Source organism: Rhinopithecus bieti, unplaced genomic scaffold (genome assembly GCF_001698545.2).
Source record: "Rhinopithecus bieti isolate Rb0 unplaced genomic scaffold, ASM169854v2 scaffold_22, whole genome shotgun sequence".
NCBI classification, from domain to species: domain Eukaryota; kingdom Metazoa; phylum Chordata; class Mammalia; order Primates; family Cercopithecidae; genus Rhinopithecus; species Rhinopithecus bieti.
In genome coordinates this window covers 2,252,591-2,275,370 of record NW_016803136.1, presented here as the reverse complement: position 1 = coordinate 2,275,370, position 22,780 = coordinate 2,252,591, and the positions used below count along the sequence as shown (strand labels likewise).

Genomic DNA, 22,780 nt, shown 5'->3' with positions numbered 1-22,780 from the left:
AAAGAAATCAAATCTCAGAAGAATGATCAGAAGTCTTAACTTCTTTCTCCTATCTCATTCACCCTAATCCTTTACTTCCTCATTGGTTACTATTTAAACAATTTTATACTTTATCGTTCCTTTATTTGTATTTTTATTTTTGAGCCAGAGTCTTGCTCTGTTGCCCAGGCTGGAGTGCTGTGGCATGATGTCGGCTCACTGCAGGCCCTGCCGCCTGGGTTCAAGCAATTCTCCTGCCTCAGTCTCCCAAGTAGCTAGGATTACAGGTGCCCGCCTCCATGCCCGGCTCTTTTTTGTTTGTTTGTTTGTTTGTTTCATATTTTTAGTAGAGATGGGGTTTCACCATGTTGGCCAGGCTGGTCTTGAACTACTGACCTCAAGTGATCTGCCTGCCTTGACCTCCCAAAGTGCTGGGATTGCAGGCATGAGCCACCGTGCCCAGCCCATTTTTTCAAATTCAAGGAAATACATGTATGTATGTATGTATGTATTTATTTATTTTTTTTGAGACGGAGTCTCGCTCTGCCGCCCAGGCTGGAGTGCTGTGGCCGGATCTCAGCTCACTGCAAGCCCCGCCTCCCGGGTTTACGCCATTCTCCTGCCTCAGCCTCCCGAGTAGCTGGAACTACAGGCGCCGCCACCTCGCCTGGCTAGTTTTTTTGTATTTTTTAGTAGAGATGGGGTTTCACCGTGTTAGCCAGGATGGTCTCGATCTCCTGACCTCGTGATCCGCCCGTCTTGGCCTCCCAAAGTGCTGGGATGACAGGCTTGAGCCACCGCGCCCGGCCTCATGTATGTATTTATAATCATTCCTTCTTAAATAGGTAGCATTCTGCAGTAAGTTTTCTTCCCCTTGCTATTTTTACTGTTTTTTTTTTTTTTTTTTTTTTTTTTTTGAGACAGAGTCTTGCCTGCCTCAGCCTCCCAAAGTGCTGGGATTACAAGCGTGAGCCATGGCGCCCGGCTGCTATTTTTACTTTTTACTGTCTTTACATAATCCTGGGGATGATTTCAGGACATTTTAAACAACGACCTGTCAGATTAAGATGAAAGAAATGGACTGGGTGTGGTGATGTGCACCTGTAGTTGCAGCCACTTGGGAGGCTGAAGTGAGAGAATCACTCTGCACACAGGAGTTCAAGGCCAGCCTGGGCAACATTGTAACACCCTATCTCTTTTAAAAAACAGAAGGCCACTGCACTGGGGTCTCCCCTCTGCCCTGTCCCCTTTCCCCTTGAGGTTTTTCTAGAAGCTGCTTTGCGAAAACAAAGAGGTTGTGGCTTCGTGCGCATCAGATCTCTCTGTAGAATGGCTCTTCTCTTCCTGCAAATACTAGAGAGAATTTAATGATTTCATTCAGCCTGTGGCTTTTTTTTTTTTGCCTTAGCCATAATTAACAGAGATATAACATGCTACACTGATCTGTGTCAAACTATACCACATGTCAGTTTCTTGGCTGATTGCACCATTGAGATCTAGAAATTAAAGTGAAGACTCAAATTTGTACCAGCCTGGGCAACATGGCAGATCCCCATCTCTACAAACAATACAAAAATTAGTTAGGCACGGTGGCACACACCTACAGTCCCAGCTACTCAGAAGACTGAGGTGGGAGGATCACTTGAGCCTAGGAGGTTGAGGCTGCACTGAGCCATAATTGGACCACTGCACTCCAGCCTGGGTGCCAGAGCATGACCCCGTCTCAAAAAAAAAAAGACAAGAAAAGAAATTTGTAGACCACCCTGCTACGTAGCATATTTTAAAATTTAAGAACTGTTTTTTTGTTGGTTGGTTTGTTCGCTTTTGCCTGATTGATGGCTTCTGTGATCTAATGTGTTTTTAACGCTTGCAGTTCCTCCCTTATTGATGATCATTCCTTGACTACTTGGAATTCAAAAGATGTAAAACCTGTGTCCTCTACGGACCTATGACTCCTCACCCGGCTTCTCTCACATTGTCATTCCAGCAGTGCATCTTCAAATCAAAAATCAGCCGTAAATTCACCTAATTCTTTGCATTAAACTGGATTAGCCATTGGAAATATTGGTTTTGGGGTAGACTTTAAAATGTTGCATTATTTATGTATGCCTTGCCTGCTAAACTAGATTATGACAGTTTGAGTGTAGCACTCTTCATTTAAAATATTTGTGGTTTGCAATTATAAGGATATTAGCAGAATAAGATCATTTCACTTGGGGGAAAACTGACAGCTTCTGTGTACTAGTGTTTGCAGCAAAATGTAAAAATTGCCTACGAGCAGAGACCTGTGGTGTTGAATTTAACTATTAATTTCTTAGAACTTGATCCTATATTTTACTGTGACCCTGCCCACTAGGAATTTTCATGATAAACAAGAGGGGTACTGAACAACTGCTGGGAGCCATACTCAAGTTAATCTTTCATCATGTAAAAGCCTTGCTTGAGAACTCCTGGAGTATGAATTGTCTGTCTCTCTCTCTTTTTTTTTTTTTTTTTTTTGAGATGGAGTCTCACTCTGTTGCCAAGGCTGGAGTGCAGTGGCACGATCTCCGCTCACTGCAAGCTCTGCCTCCCGGGTTCACGCCATTCTCCCACCTCAGCCTCCTGAGTAGCTGGGACTACAGGCGTGTGCTGCCACCACGCCCGGCTCCTTTTTTGTATTTTTAGTAGAGATGGGTTATCACCATGTTGGCCAGGATGGTCTCAATCTCCTGACCTCATGATCCGCCCACTTTGGCCTCCCAAAGTGCTGGGATTACAGGCGTGAGCCACTGTGCCCGGCCTGTCTCTTAATGTCTAGTTTCTATAGTAGAGCAAAGCCAGATTGAAGACAGTCCTCAGATGATGTGTGTGCATGTGCATGTTAAAACAGTTCATTAGGAATCTTCCGAAATGCAGCTGGCACAGTGGCTCAGGCCTGGAGTCTGAACACTTTGGGAGACTGAGGCAAATGGAGGGCTTGAGCCTACGAGTTCCAGACCAGCCTGGGCAATATAACAAGACCCCTCTCTATATAAAAAATAAAAATAAAAGGAAAATGTTTAAAAAAGAAATCTTCGGAAATCCCAAGTTTGTTGACTGACCATCGTACCTGGGAAAGTCGGGTCAGGATGCAGGTGAAGGAGCCATATTTGAGATAGGGAAGTTTTCATTTTAGTCCTAAGATAACTGGGTAATAAGTGTCGATTTTGTGATTTCTGACTTCCTTAGAACTCTGAAAGTATCCCTGATAGAGTTCTTGTCAGTTGGTAAAGATGTATTTTCTTCTTTCAATCTCTAGAAGTGATGAAGCCCATCCTTACTTTTGGAGAAAGAGTATCATGGGTCAGCTTTAGTATAATGAGAAACAGCAATATCTTCACTTTACTGGTCAGAATTTGTGAGCACATGATTGCTCCCCCTGTGAGAAGAGACAGGAAGCTGCCCTTTTAGCTGTCCTTGTAGATGACCTTTGCTGTGCAGGGTGGGCTGGCAAGGAGGACCAGGTTGCAGTAAGCTCTCCATGGTCATGTCCTTCGATGTTGGGACGGGGAATGGGGAGTCCTGATTCTCGACCCCCATCATCTTCCCACACACCGGCTTCATACACTTCGTCCCCAGCTTAATACTCTTATTGTAAGCTCCTTACTGCAAAGCGTTAGGCTCTCAGTAGCTCTCAGTAGACTAGAAATTATGTTTCTCTTGCAGGATGATTGAGTAATAACAATATGACTGTCTTAATGTCAATATGAATTTGTCTCATCTTGTCTGAAACATAATTGAACAAGTTCAAGTTCAGACAGGTCTTAGCGTCCACTATTCATTTCTCAAGAGCAGTTTCTTCACACACACACACACACACACACACACACACACACGTTGTTTTTTATCCTTTCGTAACAGTTTCCTAGTAGAATAAACTGGCTAGGTTGTTGTGTATGTATGCGGTGTGAGGCTGCTGATTAGTTCTTATTAGAAGACCTTCCCCGATAATCAGCACCTATCGTGTGTGTGCGCGCGTGTGTGCGCGTGTGTGCGTGCGTGTGCATGCGTGTGCGTGTGTGCGTGCACGTGCGTGTGCGTGGTGTGCGTGCGTGTGTGCGCGTGCGTGTGTGCGTGCACGCGCGCGTGTGTGTGCGTGCGTGCGTGTGCGTGCGTGCGTCCATGTGCGCGTGCGTGTGCGCGTGTGTGCGCGTGCGTGTGCGTGCATGTGCGTGCGTGTGTGCGTGCGTGTGCGTGCGTGTGTGTGTGCTGCTAATGTTGCCAGGTACAATGGGAATTATCAGTAGCAGTCATCAGATTCCTTTTAGCAGAAAAAGATCTTCAAACCTGACTTAGTGTTTTTTCTTTTTTATCCTTTTGTTGTTGTTTTTGAGACACAGTCTCCTTCTGTCCCCCAGGCTGGAGTGCAGTGGCGCCATCTCAGCTCACTGCAACCTCCACCTCCCAGGTTCAAGTGATTCTCCTCCCTCAGGCTCCCGAGTAGCTGGGATGACAGGCGTGCGCCACCAGGCCTGGCTAACTTTTGTATTTTTAGTAGAGACGGTTTCACCATGCTGGCCAGGCTGGTCTCGAACTCCTGACCTCAGGTGATGCATCCACCTCGGCCTCCCAAAGTGCTGGGATTTCAGGTGTGAGCCACCGCACCCGGCCAGCCGGGAGTCTTTCTTCATCTCACTCTGTCACCCAGGTTTGAGTGCAGCTGCGTGTTCATAGCTCACTGCAGCTTTGAACTCTGAGACTCAAGTGATCCTCCTACCTCAGCCTCCCAAGTAGCCAGGATTACAGGTGCGAACCACTGCACCCAGCAACCAAGAGTCATTTTTAAAAATGCCATTTAGAAAGTTTTTACTTGTATTTGTTTACTTACTTATCTATTTGACATAGGGTCTCCTCTGTTGCCCAGGCTAGAATGCAGTGGTGGGCTCTCGGCTCACTGCAGCCTCAACCTCCCGGGTTAAGCAGTCCTCCCACCTCATCCTCCTGAGTAGCTGAGACCCCCATTTCCAGCTAATTTTTGTATTTTTTATAGAGGTGGGGTTTCCCCATGTTGCCCAGGCTGGTCACAAACTACTGAGCTCAATTCATCTGGCCGCCTCTGCCTCCCAAAGTGCTGGGATTATAGGCATGAGCCACCACACCCAGCCTCAAGTTTTTACTTTAAAGAAAGAAATTTTCAGGCTGGACATGGTGGCTCACACCTGTAATCTCAGCACTTTGGGAGGCCAAGTTGGGTGGATCACAAGATCAAGAGATCGAGACCATCCTGGCCAACATGGTGAAACCGTCTCTACTAAAAGTACAAAAATGAGCCGGGCGTGGTGGCGGGCATCTGTAGTCCCAGGTACTCGGGAAGCTGAGGCAGGAGAATCACTTGAAACCAGAGGCGGAGGTTGCAGTGAGCTGAGATTGCGCTACTGTACTCCAGTGACAGAGTGAGACTCCATCTCAAAAATAAATAAAAAAATAAATTTTCAATACAGTGGTGCCATTGGGTTTTTTTTTTCTTAATTTTTTTTTTTTTGAGACGGAGTTTCACTTTTGTTGCCCAGGCTGGAGTGCAGTAGCAAAATCTCGGCTTACTGCAACCTTTGGCTCTCGGGTTCAAGCATTTCTCCTGCCTCAGCCTCCTGAGTAGCTAGGATTATAGGTGTGTGCCCTCACGCGCAGCTAATTTTTGTATCTTTAGTAGGGACAGGGTTTCACCATGTTGGCCAGGATGGTCTTGAACTCCTGACCTCAACTGATCTGCCTGCCTCGGCCTCCTAAAGTGCTAGGATTATAAGCATGAGCCACCATGCCCGGCCAGTGGCACTGGTTTTTAAAGTGGAACTTGAGTCCCTCTAGTGGGTAGGGAATAATTCACCTTCCCAGCTTGAGATGGAATGGAAGATGCCAGTCATGATTTTCTTGGAACCAGCTTTCAAATCCAGTCTTCTCATCAGCGCTGATGTCACCCTCCCCAGCGAAACGGCAGTGCTTAGCTCGCCGCCGGGTTGGTCCTGACGTCAGCCAAGATTCAGGAGTCCTCCTCCTCTGCCCATGTGATCTGAGTGGCCCTGATCCTTCCTTGCATGTAATCTCACAGCTGTGGTTCACCGGCTGCTTTATCTCAAGCCTCAGCAAATATAAACTCAAACGACAACTTGACAATGTTCGTGCCGTGCAGTTCTTTCTAGCGAAGAACACAGTGCCCCCAGGGTCCTGGAGTTGTCATGGAAGAAATAATCGTGCAGGTCTGCTTTGGGTATCACAGGTACATGAAGGACGTGTAGCAGTTGGAGGAGTTACATCGTGACAGGCAGAACAAAGGCAGTGTGGTGCGGCTGAAAAGAACTTGGGTTGAGCGTTCAGTCCTAACTGCAGTTACGATGTGACCTTGAGCTGTGGTGACATAGCCTTTCTGTATCTTAGTTTTCCCTTTTGTAAAATAGGGAGATGCCAGAACTCTATCTCATGGGGTTATTTTTTTAATTAAAAAAAAAAATGTTGTTTAAAGAGACAAGGTCTCACCCCGTTTCCTGGGCTAGATTGTAGTAGCACAGTCAGAGCTCACTGCAGCCTGGAAGTCTTGGGCTCACATGACCCTCCCTCCTCTGCTTTCAGAGCATGGGACTACAGGTGTACACCATCGTGGCTGACTAGTTCTAAACATTTTTTTAGAGATGGGGGTCTTACTATGTTGCCCAGGCTGATCTCAAACTCCTGGGCTCGCGTGATCCGGCCATGGCCCCCCAAAGTGCTGGGATTATAGGCAGGGATGACTGCACCCTGTAGGGTTGTTTCAAGTGCTGGAAATAACACATACAAAAGCCTTTGTGTTTTCAGTGCTCTGTAATTGGTAGCAGAAGTTGTGGAAATTGTCTCTGAGTTCATTACAATGCATGAGGTTTAATTACTCGGATCACTTTCTTCTCTTTTCCATGCTTCCTTTTTCTTCAGTCACCACCAAGCAAGCGGAGAAAATTAGAGAAACCAAGGAAGCCCATTACGTTTGTGGTGCTGGCATCCGTGATGAAAGAACTGTCCCTCAGAGCATCGTCCCTGGGCTCTGAGACGGCGGAAGGCATAGTGGCTGTCACAGCGTGGATTGAACAAATTCTCACTGATTTGAAGGTACCTGGGTGACCATACTGACGAAGTACTCACAACGATCCTTCTCTCTGTTTTCTTTTTTTTCATCGAGAGAGGGGAAAAGTGATTTCCCATAAAATTCTGTTTTTCCTCCAAACAGGTCCAGCATAAACGAGTTCCCTGTGGAAAAGAGGAAGTTAGCCTTTTCCTAACGGCCATAGAAAACTCCTGGATTCATTTAAGGAGAAAGAAAAGAGAGCGAGTGAGACAGCTGAGAGAAGTTCCTCGAGCGCCCGAGGACGTCATTCAGGCCTTGGAAGAGAAAAAGTCCACCCCCAAAGAGTCTGGCAATAGCCAAGAATTGGCCAGGGGCCCCTGGGCGAGGGCCCCCTGTGGGCCTGCTCTGCGGGAAAGCGAGCCTGCCGCTGTGGAGGGCCCGTGCCCGAGCCAGGAGTCCCTGTCCCAGGAAGAAAACCCGGAGCCCACGGAGGATGGAAGGAGTGAGGAAAAGGGAGGGGTGGAGGTTCTGGAAAGTTGTAAAGGCTCTGGCAACGGAGCCCAGGACCCAGAGGCTTCTGAGCAGTTGAGCAGCCCAGTGGCTGAAAGGGGGAAAGGGCTCCCAGGAGTGGCTGGACAGTACCTGTTTAAGTGTTTGATAAACGTTAAGAAGGAGGTGGACGATGCCTTAGTTGAAATGCACTGGGTTGAGGGCCAGAACAGGGATTTGATGAACCAGCTTTGTACCTACATACGTAACCAAATTTTCAGGCTTGTTGCCAGTTAACTAGAAACTTCTTGCACAGTTGGAAAAGTGTTTATAGTAACTTGCTTTGGAGTGGCCTGTGGGGTGGCAAGAGGAATCCTACCAGTGGCCCATTAATAGCGTTATGTGGAATTATCTTCAAACACAAAAACCTGTGAATCTGTCTGTCCCCCACCTCCCCCCACCGCCTTCCCGCATTTTGAGTTACAGGGAGTTGTAGCGTGGTCGTTTACAAGGAGGAGTTGCTGTCATCAGTAACAACAAAAAGCCCTCAGTAAACTGCCGAGGGATTGCAAGCTGGCTCAAGCCAGCCCCTCAGCTTTGGACTGCTTCTGCAAGGCCAAAAGGGTGGTTTGTGGAGTCTGGGCTGGGCAGCACTGCCTAGAATGTCATGCTCGCTCTGTCACCCAAGGGTGTTTCTTCAGGAGGGGTGGCTCTCTCTGCCTCCAGTTGGAGGCCCTGGTACCCTCTTCTAGGTCACTCTTCAAGATGGGACCTACCTTGCATCAGTCCCACGAAGGGAGCTAGCCGTGGGTGGGTGGTGGGGAATCGGGGAGAGAAACCCTAGTAATGCTAGAAGGAGCAGAGTCTGGGGAGTAACCAGTAAATGGCACATTCCTGACACGCGGCTATTTTGATGTTGCTTATTTCAGAGGCAGAATGAGGTAAGCAAAAGCCCCGGATGTGACAGAGGCACACAGAAGGCAGCCGTACCCCCACCTGCAGCCTGTTGAAAGTACCATTTTGTAGCAGTTTTACTACTGTATGATTTTTGTTTGGACATTTGAAGTAGAGCTTGTTTTGTCTTTAATATAAGAATATTCACAAATTAAAAACCACTGGTCCTATTTGAATCCTGGGGTTAGCTGAGTGAGCGGCTGATGACAGAAATGAGAAATGGAACCAAATAGTATATGCCGTAGGTAGCTTAAGAAAGTCTCAGATATTTTGTTGCTGATCAAATACTGTTTTTTGTGGCTTCACTTGTAATCCCCTCTGTACTTAACTACTCACATTGGAGAGTTCTGAGGCCGGAGTAACCGTGTCCTTAAAACACGTTTCTAGCTGGAATGCCAGGGTTCAGTAGCAGTCCCCCGGAAAAGGGGTGATCTCTTGCTGTGCTTGACTTAACACCTCGATGTTGCATCAGCAGCCTAGGGTTCTCTTTAGACTAAAATCTTTGCCAGAGCTCCTTGCCATCTGCTAAGAAGACGCGGGCTGAGTAGTTAAGCCAGCCTTCTGAGAGGTGGCTGTTGGTTAGGACAGGAAGCTGGTGACCTTGGCATATCTTGGCATCTGCTAGATCAGGCCCTCAGCAGAGACACAGGAAGTGGAACTACTGTGCTTTAGTTTGGCTGTGGAGCTGGAGCTAGAGAAGACAGCATACTGACCAGTGGCTTTTTGACTGTTTGTTTTGAGAGGGAGTTTCACTCTTGTTGTCCAGGCTGGAGTGCAGTGGCGCGATCTCAGCTCACTGCAACCCCTGCCTCCCAGGTTCAAGCGATTATCCTGCCTCAGCCTCCTGAGTAGCTGGAATTACAGGCACGTTCTGCCATGCCCGGCTAATTTTGTGTTTTTAGTAGAGATGGGATTTCACTATGTTGGCCAGGCTAGTCTCGAACTCATGACCTCAGGTGATTCACCCACCTCAGCCTCCCAAAGTGCTGGGATCACAGTCGTGAGCCACCTCACCCAGCCTCTGACCAGTGTTCTTAACTTGGTCCATGGACCTCCAGAGAGTCCATATGCCTCCTAGAGTTACTTCTAAAAGTTCTGTGAGCGTGTGTGTGTGTATGTGTGTGTGTGTGTGTGTTTTCTTTTCTTTTTCCTGGAGAGAGGGTTCCCAGAACCCTCAGACATAGACAAAGGGGTCAATAGCCCACTAAAGGTTAAGAATCATTATTCTAGTTCAAGCATTCATGTGTCAGGCTGCAAAATCCAATACCCAGGGTCACACAGAGCCAAGCCTCAGTTCAGGACCGTGGATTCCCCTGGTCTAGTAATTTTCTGCTGTGCTAGCCCACACCATCCCACTAGCCTTACCTCGAGTGAGTATAACATTTGAGTCCTTTGCTGGACCCAAACCTAGTTTCCTTGGTATAATTTTAGGATAATTGATTAAGTGGCAACTATTCACTCAGGAAGTAGTAAGTACGTACTGTTTGCTTGTTTCATTATGAAAGAGTGGCACATGCTCATCCAAGATTTGGAAAAATGAAAGTCAAAACAACAAAATCACCGCTAGTCCCAACCTTCTGTAACATAACCACTATTGGTATTGGCGCGTTTCTTTCCAGTCTCTCTATAGACCGGGTGTGTGAGTGTGTGGGTTTAACTTTGGTTGTACTCATGCTGCATATTCAGTTTTATATTCTGGTCTTTTTTTCATTTAACATCTTACAAGTATTTTTCCATGTTACAACAGTAGTGTATTGACTTATACTCCTTGCCTGTTCAAAACGTCTTTCAGGCACAGCGCTGGCCTTTAAGTCTGTGTCTTAGGAATTTCCAGAGAATGCTCTGTGTACTGAGGCACAGAAGGTGTTTCTGTGTCTCAGTGTGTTTCTGTCCCTAGGTTTAAGCCTTCATGTCATGGAGGAGATTTTATAGATGTTAAGCTAATGACCTTAGAGTTTTAAAAAGTCTGTGACAGTGGCCAGGCGCAGTGGCTCACGCCTGTAATCCCAGCACTGTGAGGCTGAGGTGGGCGCATCCTGAGGTCAGGAGTTCGAGACCAGCCTGGCCAACATCGCAAAACCCCACCTCTACTCAAATACAAAAAGTAGCCAGGCGTGATAGCGCGCATCTGTAATCCCAGCTACTCGGTAGGCTGAGGCAGGAGAATCGTTTGAACCTGGGAGGTGGAGGTTGCAGTGAGCCAAGATCGTGCCACTCCACTCCAGCCTGGGCGACAGAGCGAGACTCCGTCTCAAGAAAAAAAAAAACCCGAGTGAGACGGTCTCAAAAAAAAAAAAAAAAAAAAAAAAAAAAAAAAAATCCATGAGCAGGCCGGCTTTCACAGTCTGGAGCCGAGTGCCTTCTGTGCATTTGGATGTCTCCATTTCCTTCCCTGAGAAGATTTTCTTAGACTACCTAGTGAGAGAACATTGAACATATTTTTGAAAGGACGTCTAAACATTGTTTTGGTCGTGCATGTGCTTTATAATTGTGGGCTGCGCCATTGCATATACCTCTGGTACAGCTGGGAAAGGTTTTCTTTGAAGAAATAGGTTATTGACTCACATGTCATCATCTTGAGTGTTACTCTCCTTACGTGTCTGGAGGTCACATTCATGTTGTTGGGTTGGCATGAAATTAAATCTCTGTGGTGTGACCCTAAATTCTCTTCTGGTCCCTAGAATCGGCTTCTGGTCTCTTGATAACGGAAGTGGAGACAGAAGCTGACAGAAGCTGAGCCTGTTTTCCAGGCAAACTAAAGCTGCTTTTGTTCTTCGGAATCTGCTTTGCCTGCGTCAGCTTGGTTCCTTCCCCACACATCCCGGCCACACAGTCCCCACTCCAGACCTCTGCTGCGTGTCCTGGCAGGGCTGCGGCTCTGCAGTGGCCTTTCGACTCATCCGAAGCTTCGTGTAGATTAGTATCTATTTTTTATAAAACATAAAGCCCTTCCTCTCGATGGAAATCAAAGCTTACCATGTGAGCACTCGAACTTCTAAGTTCTGACAGGAATAACAAAACTGCAAGGAGTGGAAAAGCCTGTGGGGAATCCAAGGCCTTTTGAAAGAAGGGAGCCGATGACTTCATGACCTGGAGCCCCTCCTTTCTGCTGCAGCCGCGGCATTTCCCTCCGTGGCCACACGAGGGCACCCTTGGCCCTTTTATCAAAGCACCTTCTCTTCCCCGTGGGAATGGAGACAATTGTGTCCATGGTGTTTTCTTGAAATACCCAGTTGCTACCCAGATTTGTATTTTTATGTAAACAAATACATTTTCACAGAAATGAAATTTGAAAAATAAAAGTAGAGGCAAAAAACACTAGCCATGGTCTCTTTACCTGGTATCATCCCTTTTGACCTTTTAATGTTTTCTTCATGGTCCCAGCTGACTATTTTTTCTATTCTTTCCGGCTGGCCTTCTACTCTAGAATATATCCAGGTTGGGCCAGTCCTTTGGATCAAGTTTTTCTTGATATCTAGTTAAGATACTAGAGGGGAAATGCTGAGCGATCCTAAAACAGTAACTTTCCAAAAGCCTTATATTCCAGGAGGCGTCATACCAGGATCTCCAAGAAAGCGGCTCGGTTCAGTGTTCTTATGTTGACCCTTGTCTGGGGTCTCTCTGGTTGGCTGGCTCACATGCATGTCGTGTGTTGCTTATATGAGAAGGTGAGGGTTCTGTGTGCTGTAGCTGCTGTCGGTTAGCCAGGCCTTGCTTCGCAACAAGGGGCGTTTCTGGGTGGAACATGGATCTTACTAACCCTGGGGTCTGTGTGGGCTCAAGGAGGATCCCATCTCCCCTTATGTTTCTGGTACAGGATCAGATGTGGCTGCCCAGCAGTTGTGCACGTTAGGAGTTGGAGGGCCCAGGTGGGAAAAGTCAGGAGCCCTCTGGAAGAAGGAGCCTTTCAAAGGTGCAGCAGTTTTATGGCGATGGAGGGGTTCCCCTCAGGAAAGGGGTCACGGCCACATGGTTTTTAGGGAAGTTGGTGCACAGGAGACTTGGTTTACTGAATGGGTGCTAACCTCGGGAAAACCCAGAAGAGGCTGAAGAGAATGAATTGGCTTCTGCCTCCGGCAGGCAGCGTTGATGGTGTTGAACCTGCCTAGTAATCCCGAGTACACAGCTCGCGGTGTGAGTGCCAGCACAGTATGAGAGGCCTGTGCGGCGCCCGCCCCACTGATGACGGGCGTCACGCGTGCCCGGCGTGCCTGCTCTGCTCTGTGACATTCCATCCTCCGCTGTGACCCAGCCAGATGGCTAACACAGCGGCTGATGTTTTAAATTGCTGGTTGGAGCGGCTCATGCTGCCTGGTGGAGGCTGTGCTTTGTGCTCCAGAGACTGTGTTGTGACTGCGGAACGCCCTTGCCCCTCGCGGGGCCGTTTGAGGTGTAGCCTGTCTGCCGCTCTCCATCCAAGCAGAAGCCTGGGTTTCCTTAGGGAAGAGGAAGATGGTGGGTGCCTCCCTCACTGGGGACCTGAGAGGAGAAGGGGTAGAGGAAAAGTACAGTCGGACTTGGCAGAACGGGTTCACAAATGATGCTCTGAGAGGGCCAGGCAGGTGTGAACCCAAGACTCTCTTCCACCGGCCCTAGGGGAGCGAGAGGCAGGAAAGAGCCCAGGCTTCAGCGTTCAGACCTGGGTTCCCGTCCAGTTCCATTCCTTGCACGGGGTAAGTCCGTTTACGAAGCCTTGTCTTCCTCATGCCACAGATGAGGATTCTCGCTTCAGAGTTAGAGCTGTGCGTAAGTGCGAGAAGGACTGAGACCCCGGAACAGGGTGGACACACTTGCTCCTCTTCTGACTCTTTGAATTTTCAGTTTCCATTCAGAAAACCTATCAGTGGACTCAGATGAAAAGGCTGAGGCCGCACGTGTACGCCTGCAGGTGCATAGTACCACCCTGACGAAGAGCAAAGCCCATCCTTCGTGGGATGGAGGGAGGACGGGGGCCAGCGTTGATGGTGCACCTTCCACACACACTGTCTCATTGAGTAACCCCGTCAGCCCGTGTGACGTTCCTGCGTGGCGGTGGCTGAAGGAACGGGAAGCTCAGAGAGTGTCCGTGACTTGCCGTAAGGTGATCCACAGAGCTCAGTCATAGAAATGGGATTCAAACTCAGGTCCAAGAAGCCAAGACTGGGATCTTGTGCCAGAACTCAGCAGTCTATGGCGAGTGCTGCTCTTCATGTGGGAAATGCACTTCCAGGCTCGTCTGACCCACCTCGAGGGACGGCGACTGCAGTGACAGGACACGGGGAAGGAAAAAAACATCTTTCATCTTCACCATTTAGCACTTTAAGGTAATATTATCTTCCAGCCTATGATCAGTGAGTGACATGTAGTCAGCGGAATTACTTAGAATTCTTCATTTATGCTACCAGATCTTCACGGAACTTTGTACTTGGCAGTAGTGCAGATAATTAAGTAGTTAGTGAAAGCGCAAAAGAAAATGTCTAGTCAAAGTACATGTTGGACCAGCATCAACAGGAAAGAACTGATTATTAGATAAATTATTCTTTGGCAATACATAATTGTATAATGAAAGAGAGGTTTAATTCTTTTTTTTTTTTTTTTAATAAGGCAGCTCCAAATATTTCACTTACAGAACAACACAAAACTGATGTGCTTTTTGAGCTTCCTGGAGAAGGTAGCAATTGGCAGAAAAACAGCCAGGCCTCCTCCCCAGGCAGGGTGTGTGAACTAGTGTCAGTCTGGGAAGAGGAAAGGCTGCCTGCCATCTGGTGGACCCATTCAGGGAATGTGGCCCCAGAATCTAAAAACCAGAGCCAGGAAGTTCCCAGCTGGGGCACTTGGCTGGCCCGAGCAGCCAGTCAGTCCCCAGGGAAATGGCAGCTTGTGCCGCCGCTGTCCAGAGAGAATGAGAATGCCGCCCAGAGGGCACTGCTGAGCAGGCCCCCTCCTGGGACACTGGTGAGCAGGGGCCTGTGCCCAGAGACTGGCCATTTGGAAACTGTCTCCTGCTGGGAAAAGGGGAGTCCCTGTCTGGTCTGACACAGGATCCTTACTTCACACATTTGTCCCAGGATTCCTGCCTTCAAGGGCAAATGTGGGGTTGTTTGTTTTGAGACAGAATTTCACTCTTGTTGCCCAGGCTGGAGGGCAACGGCGCGATCTCAGCTCACTGCAACCTCCGCCTCCTGGGTTCAAATGATTCTCCTGCCTCAGTCTCCCGAGTAGCCCGGATTACAGGCACCTGCCACAGTGCCCAGCTAATTTTTTGTATTTTTAGTAGAGACAGGATTTCACCATGTTGCCTAGGCTGGTCTCGAACTCCTGACCTCAGGTGATCCACCTGCCTGGGCCTCCCAAAGTGCTGGGATTCCAGGCGTGAGCCACCGCGCCTGGCCGCCCAAATGTGGGTTTATTTGGGGGCTTCATGGAGCAAACTCTGGCCGTATTCAGTGAGAGCTCTGGATGAACACAGACGAGGACTTCTTCATTCTCAAAAGAAACCTCTCAGCGGGGCGCGGCAGCTCAGCCTGGAATCCCAGCACTTCTGGAGGCCGAGGAGGGCAGATCACCTGAGGTCAGGAGTTCGAGACCAGCCTGGCCAACATGGCAAAACCCCGTCTCTACTAAAAAAACAAAAATTAGCTGGGCATGGTGACAGGTGCCTGTAACCCCAGCTACTTGGAAGGCCGAGGCAGGAGAATCGCTTGAACCTGGGAGGTGGAGATTGCAGTGAACCAAGATCACACCACTGCACTCCAGCCTGGGTGACACAGCGAGACTGTCTCAAAATAATAATAATGAATTTAAAAATACAAATACAGTGGAGTGGCTTGTGTTCAGCTCCCCCTAGTTACTGCCGTGCTAAAATAGGTGCCCAGTGTTGCTGGATCGTCTGACGTTTTGAGGGAAGCCAGAAATCCAGATTTGTGAGAAATTTGCTTAATTGTGAACCCTGACAATTAATTATTTTATTAAAAATGTCAACCAGCTGGGCATGGTGGCTCACACCTATAATCCCAGCACTTTGGGAGGCCGAGGCAGGTGGACTGCTTGAGGCCAGGAGTTCGAGACCAGCCTGGGCAACATGCCAAAACCCCATCTATATGAAAAATACAAAAGATGAGCTGGGTGTGATGAAGTGGGCCTGTAGTTCCAACTACTTGCGGGAGCTGAGGCGGGAGGATTGTTTGAGCCAGAGAGGTCAAGGCTACAGTGAGCCGAGAGTACTGTAGCGTTCCAACCCGGGTAACAAAGTGAGACCTTGTCTCAAAAAAAGAAAAAAAAAATTGCGGTAAACCATTTGTTGGTGACCACTTCTGCCACCAGGGGTAGAACTGCCTGTGTTTTCGCTGCCTCCACTACCCTGTCCCTCCCTGCAGCTACTGGTTGGCCTGCTGCCTGTGTTCCTGTTTTAGGTTCCTTCCTACCTCTTGAGGAATCCCAAGGAGTCTACCCATGGGCCTGCTTGCCCTTTCTCCCACTGCTGGCTGACCTCATCCACGCCAGTTACCTCAACCACTCCTCATCCATTCATTGTGCCCAGATCCAGACCTGTCCTGAACTTCCAACGTCCTCATTCCTCACCCCCTGGCCCATGGCCGTGTGAAACTCCTCTGATAGTCTGTACCTGCTTCTTCCGTTGCCTTGCTCACCATCCACCCAGCTCTCCAGAGTACAAATCTCTGTTCTTCCCTTTCCTTTCCCACCAGGTCTGAAGTCTTCCACTAAGTCCCACCAGTTCCACCTTAGAAACCTCGCCCCAGTCCAGCCCAACAGAGCTTTGTAATGGCATCAGCGAGTTCTGGGGAGCTTCAGAGTGAAGAAGTAGAAAGAGCAGATTTAGGTATTGTGGGCAGAGAACAAGATGAAATCTGCTTTGGGGAGTGAACTGGAAGCTTTCAAAAGAAAGAGTAGGATGGGAAATACATCCCACAGGCAGGGGAGTTAGCTGAGATAAGAGATGTGAGATCCCAAAGAATGGGAGGCCCTTTCTGATACAGGACAGGCCAGCATTATCCCCCTTTGACAATTTCAAGGTTTTTTTTTTTTTTATTCTTAGTCTGATGATTTTATTTTTAAAAAGCAAGACAGGCCAGGCGCGGTGGCTCATGCCTGTAATTCCAGCACTTTGGGAAGCCGAGGTGGGCGGATCGCCTGAGGTCGGGAGTTCGTGACCAGCCTGACCAACATGGAGAAACCCCGTCTCTACTAAAAACAGCCGGGTGTGGTGTGTCACGCCTGTAATCTCAACTAACTCTGGAGGCTGAGGCAAGAGAATCGCCTGAACCAGGAGGCAGAGGTTGCGGTGAGCTGAGATCACGCCATTGCATTCCAGCCTGGGCAACAAGAGCGAAACTCCGTCTCAAAAAAAAAAAGCAGTACATTTTCATTATAAAAATGGTAGAAGGGTAGGCACTGTGGCTCACACCTTTAATCTTAGCACTTTGGGAGGCTGAGTCGGATGGATCACTTGACCTCAAGAGTTCAAGACCAGCCTGGGTAACATGGTGAAACACCATCTCTACAAAAAACACAAAAATTAGTCGGGCATGGTGATACGTGCCTATAGTCCCAGATACTCAGGAGGCTGAGGTAGGAGAATCACTTGAGCCAGGGAGGTCGAGGCTGCAGTGAGCCGTGAGCATGCCACTGCACTCTAGCCTGGGTGACATGAGACCCTGTCTGAGAAAAATTTTAGAAAATATTGAATAACACTAGAATTATACTATTCAAATTATTTTACATTTTGTTGTTTTTGTATTTTTATATGTATATTTTTTTACATAGAAAATATGGATCATATGGTATCTTACTGTTTCGTAATCTTTTCATTTAGTAATATAATTTCTTTCTTATTATAAAGTTAACATGTTTCAGAAAACTTGTAAAATAAAATCAGTGGTAACCACACTGCCCAGTGACAAGCCCTGCTAATAGCAGCAACCCTGTTTTCTTCACATGCTGTCAGTATTGTGAACATCGCTTCAGCAAGCCAACTGTTCCTAGTCGGAAACTTGGATTTTCTGGTTTTCACTTTCCTTTATTTATTTTTATTTTTTTGAGGTAGAGTCTCGCTCTGTCGCCCAGGCTGGTGCAGTGGCATGATCTCAGTTCACTGCAAGCTCCGCCTCCCGGGTTCACGCCATTCTCCTGCCTCAGCCTCCGGAAGTAGCTGGGATTACAGGCATGAGCCACCGCGCCCAGGCTTCACTTTCATGATTGGTTTTATTTTCATTATTGTCAATAGTGCTTTGGTGAATATCTTTGTATGAAAATCTTTATGGCTGGGCACAGTAGCTCACCCTGTAATCCCAGCACTTTGGGAGGCCCAGGCAGGCAGATTGCTTGAGCCCAGGAGTTTAAGACCAGTCTGGGCAACAGAGTGAGACCCCATCTCTACAAAAATGTAAAAACTTAGCTGGGCATGGTGGTGTGCACCCATAGTCACAGCTGCTTGTGAGCCTGAGGTGGGAGGATCCTGTGAAGCCAGGAGGCGGAGGTTGCGGTGAACCGTGATTGTACCATTGCACCCCAACCTGGGCAACAGAACGAGACCCTGTCTCAAAAAACAAAATTGAATTAAAAACGATAAAATCTTTATGCATTTTCTTATTTTAGGATATATTTGCAAAAGAATTCCTGAGGCAGAAGATAGGACTCTTTAAATAAAAAGTCTCTTCCTGCGCAGTGAATTTGCTCATAAACCAGTGTGCTCATTGACATTTCCATGAGTCCCTGCTTTCACCACACCTCTCGATAGCACCAGCAGGCTAGTTTAGAAAAATTCTTTATCAATTGATAGGCAAAAAATGATTTCGTTGTTTGAATTTGATTGTAGTATTGGCAAGGCTCAGCTTTTCTATATTTCTTTTTTTTTTAGACAGAGTCTTGCTCTCACCCAGGCTGGAGTGCAGTGGCACGGTCTCAGCTCACTGCAAGCTCCACCTCCCAGGTTCACGCCATTCTCCTGCCTCAGCCTCCCGAGTAGCTGGGACCACAGGCGCCCGCCACTACACCCAGCCTTCTTTTATTTTTTATTTTTTATTTTTTTATTTTTAGTAGAGACGGGGTTTCACCGTGTTAGCCAGGATGGTCTCGATCTCCTGACCTCGTGATCCGCCCGTCTCGGCCTCCCAAAGTGCTGGGATTACAGGTGTGAGCCACCACGCCCGGCCTTCTATATTTCTGTGTTAGTGCTCATACATCTATTGTTGATTCGTTTCTGTTCAGTTCATTTTTCTATCCAGGTGCTCTTTTTCTTACTGAATTGCAGGGCCACATCTTGCTAAGATGTCCCTTCATTTTGCTGGGTTTTTAATTTTTTTAAATTTTATTTTATATTTTGAGACGGAGTCTGGTTCTGTTGCGCAGACTGGAGTGCAGTGGCGTGATCTTGGCTCATTGCAACCTCTGCCTCCCAGGTTCAAGCAATTCTCCTGCATCAGCCTCCCAATTACAGGCACGCGCCACCACTCCTGGCTAATTTTTTTGTATTTTAAGTAGAAACAGGGTTTCACCATGTTAGCCAGGCTGGTCTCGAACTCCTGACTTCAGGTGATCCACCGCCTCAGCTTCCTGAAGTGCTAGGATTACAGGCCTGAGCCACCATGCCCGGCCCATCCCTTCATGTTGTCATTTCAGGCTAGAGTGCAGTGGTGCGATCTTGGCTCACTGCAAGCTCCGCCTCCCAGGTTTACGCCATTCTCCTGCCTCAGCCTCCCGAGTAGCTGGGACTACAGGCACCCGCCACCACACCCGGCTAGTTTTTTGTATTTTTTTTAGTAGAGACGGGGTTTCACCGTGTTAGCCAGGATGGTCTCCATCTCCTGACCTCGTGATCCACCCGCCTTGGCCTCCCAAAGTGCTGGGATGACAGACGTGGAGCCAGCACGCCAGCCCCTTTTTTTCTTTTCTTGAATGATGATTTTGTTTTACTTTTATAGCTTTGAGAGGGAATCAGATCTACCACACTGTGTCTTTATATTTTCTTGGTTTGCCTTTATGGGTGGAAACTCCTTCACCACCCTAAAGCTGAAAAATGTTTTCCTATATTTTATTATGGCTATTTTGGTTTTATTTTTTACATTTAGCATTTGAATTGACACTGGTGTATGGTGTGAAGTTTAAGGACCTGTCTTTAACAAATGGTTCCGCACTGTTTCAGGGTAGCTCATCAGAGAGGCGGCTGGGAAGCTCTAGCACTCCCCACTGAGGTGTCCCTGATGGCACAGGGACTGGAGCAGGCTGGGCAGCAGCGGTGTGTCCTCTCCCATTGGGCCCTGGGGCCTTGGGGAGAGATCTCATAGTGCACCTGGAGCTGAGCCCTGGCTCTGTGGCATCTGCTCTGGGCTGTGCAGCCAGTGACCGGCCACTGCTCTTGGCCTTGCCTCCGGAGAGAGCCTCATTCCTGGCATAGGCCGCTGAGCTCTTAGACTTTCAAGATTGGACCCTACAGCCTTGCATTTGGGTGTGAACTGGGGCTGCTGGGACATGGACCTCAGTCCTTTGTGTGAGGCATGATCGCATTGCAGCCCATCAGTCCTGGGAGGCGCCTTCCCTATCACCATGTCCCCACCCCTGCGTGATCCAGCGGACTCTTGACTCCCATGGCAAGACTCCGCCCTGCTTTACTCATAACTTCTGCCCAGTCCCACTCCCTTGACCTGAATTGGTTTTGCTGTCATAAAGCCACCTCTTTTTTTCTGTAAAGGAATCCCTGACATCCTCGTCCATCTCCTGTGCCTTTCTGCTGGGTCAGCCTTCTCCCACCACGCTTCTAACCCGCTGCCACCGGCAGCTCCACTCTAGCTGCAGAGCCTGACTGGGCTCTGGTTTCTCAGAAGAGCTCAGAGGACCTGGCTCCTCCCTCTTTGCTTCTGAACTGCATTTCTTTCCTTATTACTCAGTGTCCACACCCACGGTGGCTGCCTGGATAAAAATGTGCCCCTTTCTCCCGTCACCTTTCATGCCAGACAAAAGCCCCAGTGAGTAATGGTGACCTACCCAGGTCCGGCTAGCAGCTCCTCCATTCCTGAGGGGCCTGGGGCAGAATGGGGTCCTGGGAGCTCCTGGACCCCAAGTCTGATTCCCTTTCCCTGTCTTCCCGCTCATCTGCTAAGCTTGTTGATTGGGTGCCACTAAGCAAAGTGAATGATTATTCTTGTCTGTAACTAGGAGGGGTGAAGTTCCCTCTCCATCTTCACCCACTTCTGGGAGGCGTTCAGGGACTCACCACCCCACACTTGATAGCAGTTCCCCAGGCCTGGCCCAGACAGCCAAAGAAGAGGATCAGGCCACTTCTCAACCCAGCTGACGCTTGGCAGCTTCGTGACCTCGGATACACCTTCTCTTGGGAGGCCAGACCCCGTGATCCTAACTCTTCAGCTATGACATCATGTGAGGCTACAATTTTTTTTTTTTTTAAGAGACAGTATCTTGCTATGTTGTCCGGGTTGGCTTTGAAATCCTGGGCTCAGACGATTCTCCTGTCTCAGCCTCCCAAGTAGCTGGAACTTAGGGCGGGAGCCACCGCACCCACCTTCTGGAAAGGACGTGAATAGGGAAGTGGAACTTGATTGGACCTGTTCTGTGAGTTCAGGAGAGGTCCTCTGACAGCTCACTTGGGGTGGGGAAAGGACTGAATGGATCCACCTGTCAAAGGAATTCAGAGTCCCGCTCATCATTCAGACTGGGGGGACCAGGCTCAGCTGACTGGCCCAGCCTTAAATCCACGAATTTCTCTTTATCTCTACATAGAAAAACAGGATTACAGTCGCTTCTCACTGTCCAGTGGGGATTGGTTCCTGGAGCCCCCCGAAAACCCGTCCAGGGGTGATGCTCAAACCCCTTATGTGTAACCTACCCGCATCCTCCCTTATATCCTTTAACTCATCTCTGCACTCCTCAAATACCTCATACCATGAAAATGCTGTGTAAACAGTTCTTGTGCTGTGTTGGTTTTTAAATTTGTATTATATTTTCTTGTATTTTTTAAAGTATTTTTCTTTTCCTGACTATTTTTGATCCACGGTTAGTTGCCTCCATGGGTGCGGAACCCACACACACGGAGGCTGCCTCTTCTCAAACGAGCACGGCGGCGCCCTCTGGGTCCTCGCATAGCCCTGTCTCTGGTGCTGCGTCCGCACGGCGGTGAACAGCAAAACTCATCTTCTGCAAATTATCACTGTGGAGCGGAGTTCCGCTCTGTGACCTTTCGTCCCAGTCTGGCTTACCAGAGGTCCCCTGGCCTTGGCCACAGCATACCTAGCCTAGTGCTTGGCACCTCAGGCACACAATAAATATTTATGAAATGGATCTTCTCTGGTATGTCTTGAGTGTACTAGTCCTCTCTTGCTTCCTCTTCGTCCTGCAGCCAGCTTCCTCCCATGGGTCTTGTTTTAATGATGGTATGTGAAAAGCTCCTCAGCTGCTTGCAAACGATGAGACTTCAGGCTTGAAGGGTTGGGACACCTTCTGGGATCTACTGTGAACATCTGTACTTTTGGCTTCACGCCCTTTCCCCCATCTCCCGACTCAGGCTTTGGAGGGGTCAGGGCACTGATTTTAGTAGCTCTTGGAGTTGATATTTTGTTGGGTGAGTGGTGGGGGGACAGGAAGACAGTCTCACTAAGGAGATGTCTCTGGCTCAGTGTATTAAAAAATTGGGGAATTGGTGCTTCTTACTGTGGTTGGTGAAAAAAGAATAAAAGATTAAAAAATTGGAGGACATAATGAAATTTGAAGTGGGGGTGGGGTGCACAAGACTTGGGGAGGAAGACTGAAAACGGAAAGCGTCTCCTGAGAAAGTCACAATGATGGACAGCCAGCTTTTCTCCTGCTCAAAGGTACTAAGCACCTAGAAGCCGTGAAGAAACTTAAGGAACAGCTGGGCGCCGTGGCTCATGCTTGTAATCCCAGCACTTTGGGAGGCTGAGGCAGGTGGATCACTTGAGGTCAGGGGTTCGAGACCAGCCTGGCCAACATGGTGAAACCCCGTCTCTACTAAAAATACAAACATTAGCGGGTGTGGTGGTGCATGCCTGTAATCCCAGCCACTCCGGAGGCTGAGACAGGAGAATCACTTGAACCCGGGTGGCGGAGGTTGCAGTGAGCCGCGATCCCACCACTGCACTCCAGCCTGGGCGACAGAGAGAGACTCCATCTCAAAACAAGAAAAACTTAAGGAACAGCTTTTTAGAGATTGCTGGCCTTTGGATAATTCCCCAAACCTGCTAACCTTTCTGCTGAAACCAAAAAGACTTACTTCTCTTTCTCTTGAGTGAGTACAGTTGCCAGCTTCTATCTTGGCTCCACCCGCTTGGACAGGAAGCT

General features: G+C 48.4%; 1 protein-coding gene and 1 pseudogene across 5 annotated transcripts in view; both read left to right on the top strand.

The window, feature by feature from the left end:
* The window catches only part of METTL16 (methyltransferase 16, RNA N6-adenosine), a 109,055-nt gene extending 97,275 nt beyond the window's left edge, over positions 1-11,780 (top strand). The window contains exons 9-11 of one of the 4 annotated variants that reach the window (XM_017867081.1): positions 6,901-7,074; positions 7,193-7,532; positions 11,155-11,780. In XM_017867081.1, the coding sequence (XP_017722570.1) occupies positions 6,901-7,074; positions 7,193-7,532; positions 11,155-11,210 (570 nt within the window). In that variant the 3' untranslated portion in view covers positions 11,211-11,780. Of the gene's footprint in view, positions 1-6,900; positions 7,075-7,192; positions 10,670-11,154 lie in introns of those variants that run through there. The other 3 variants (XM_017867090.1, XM_017867067.1, XM_017867074.1) reach the window with 3 other exon arrangements.
* On the top strand, positions 11,559-21,763 carry LOC108522146 (uncharacterized; annotated as a pseudogene). The gene is made up of 4 exons (XR_001883396.1): positions 11,559-11,658; positions 12,178-12,351; positions 13,070-13,146; positions 20,160-21,763. The product of XR_001883396.1 is annotated as an uncharacterized LOC108522146 (transcript).
* Positions 21,764-22,780: the final 1,017 nt, after the last annotated feature.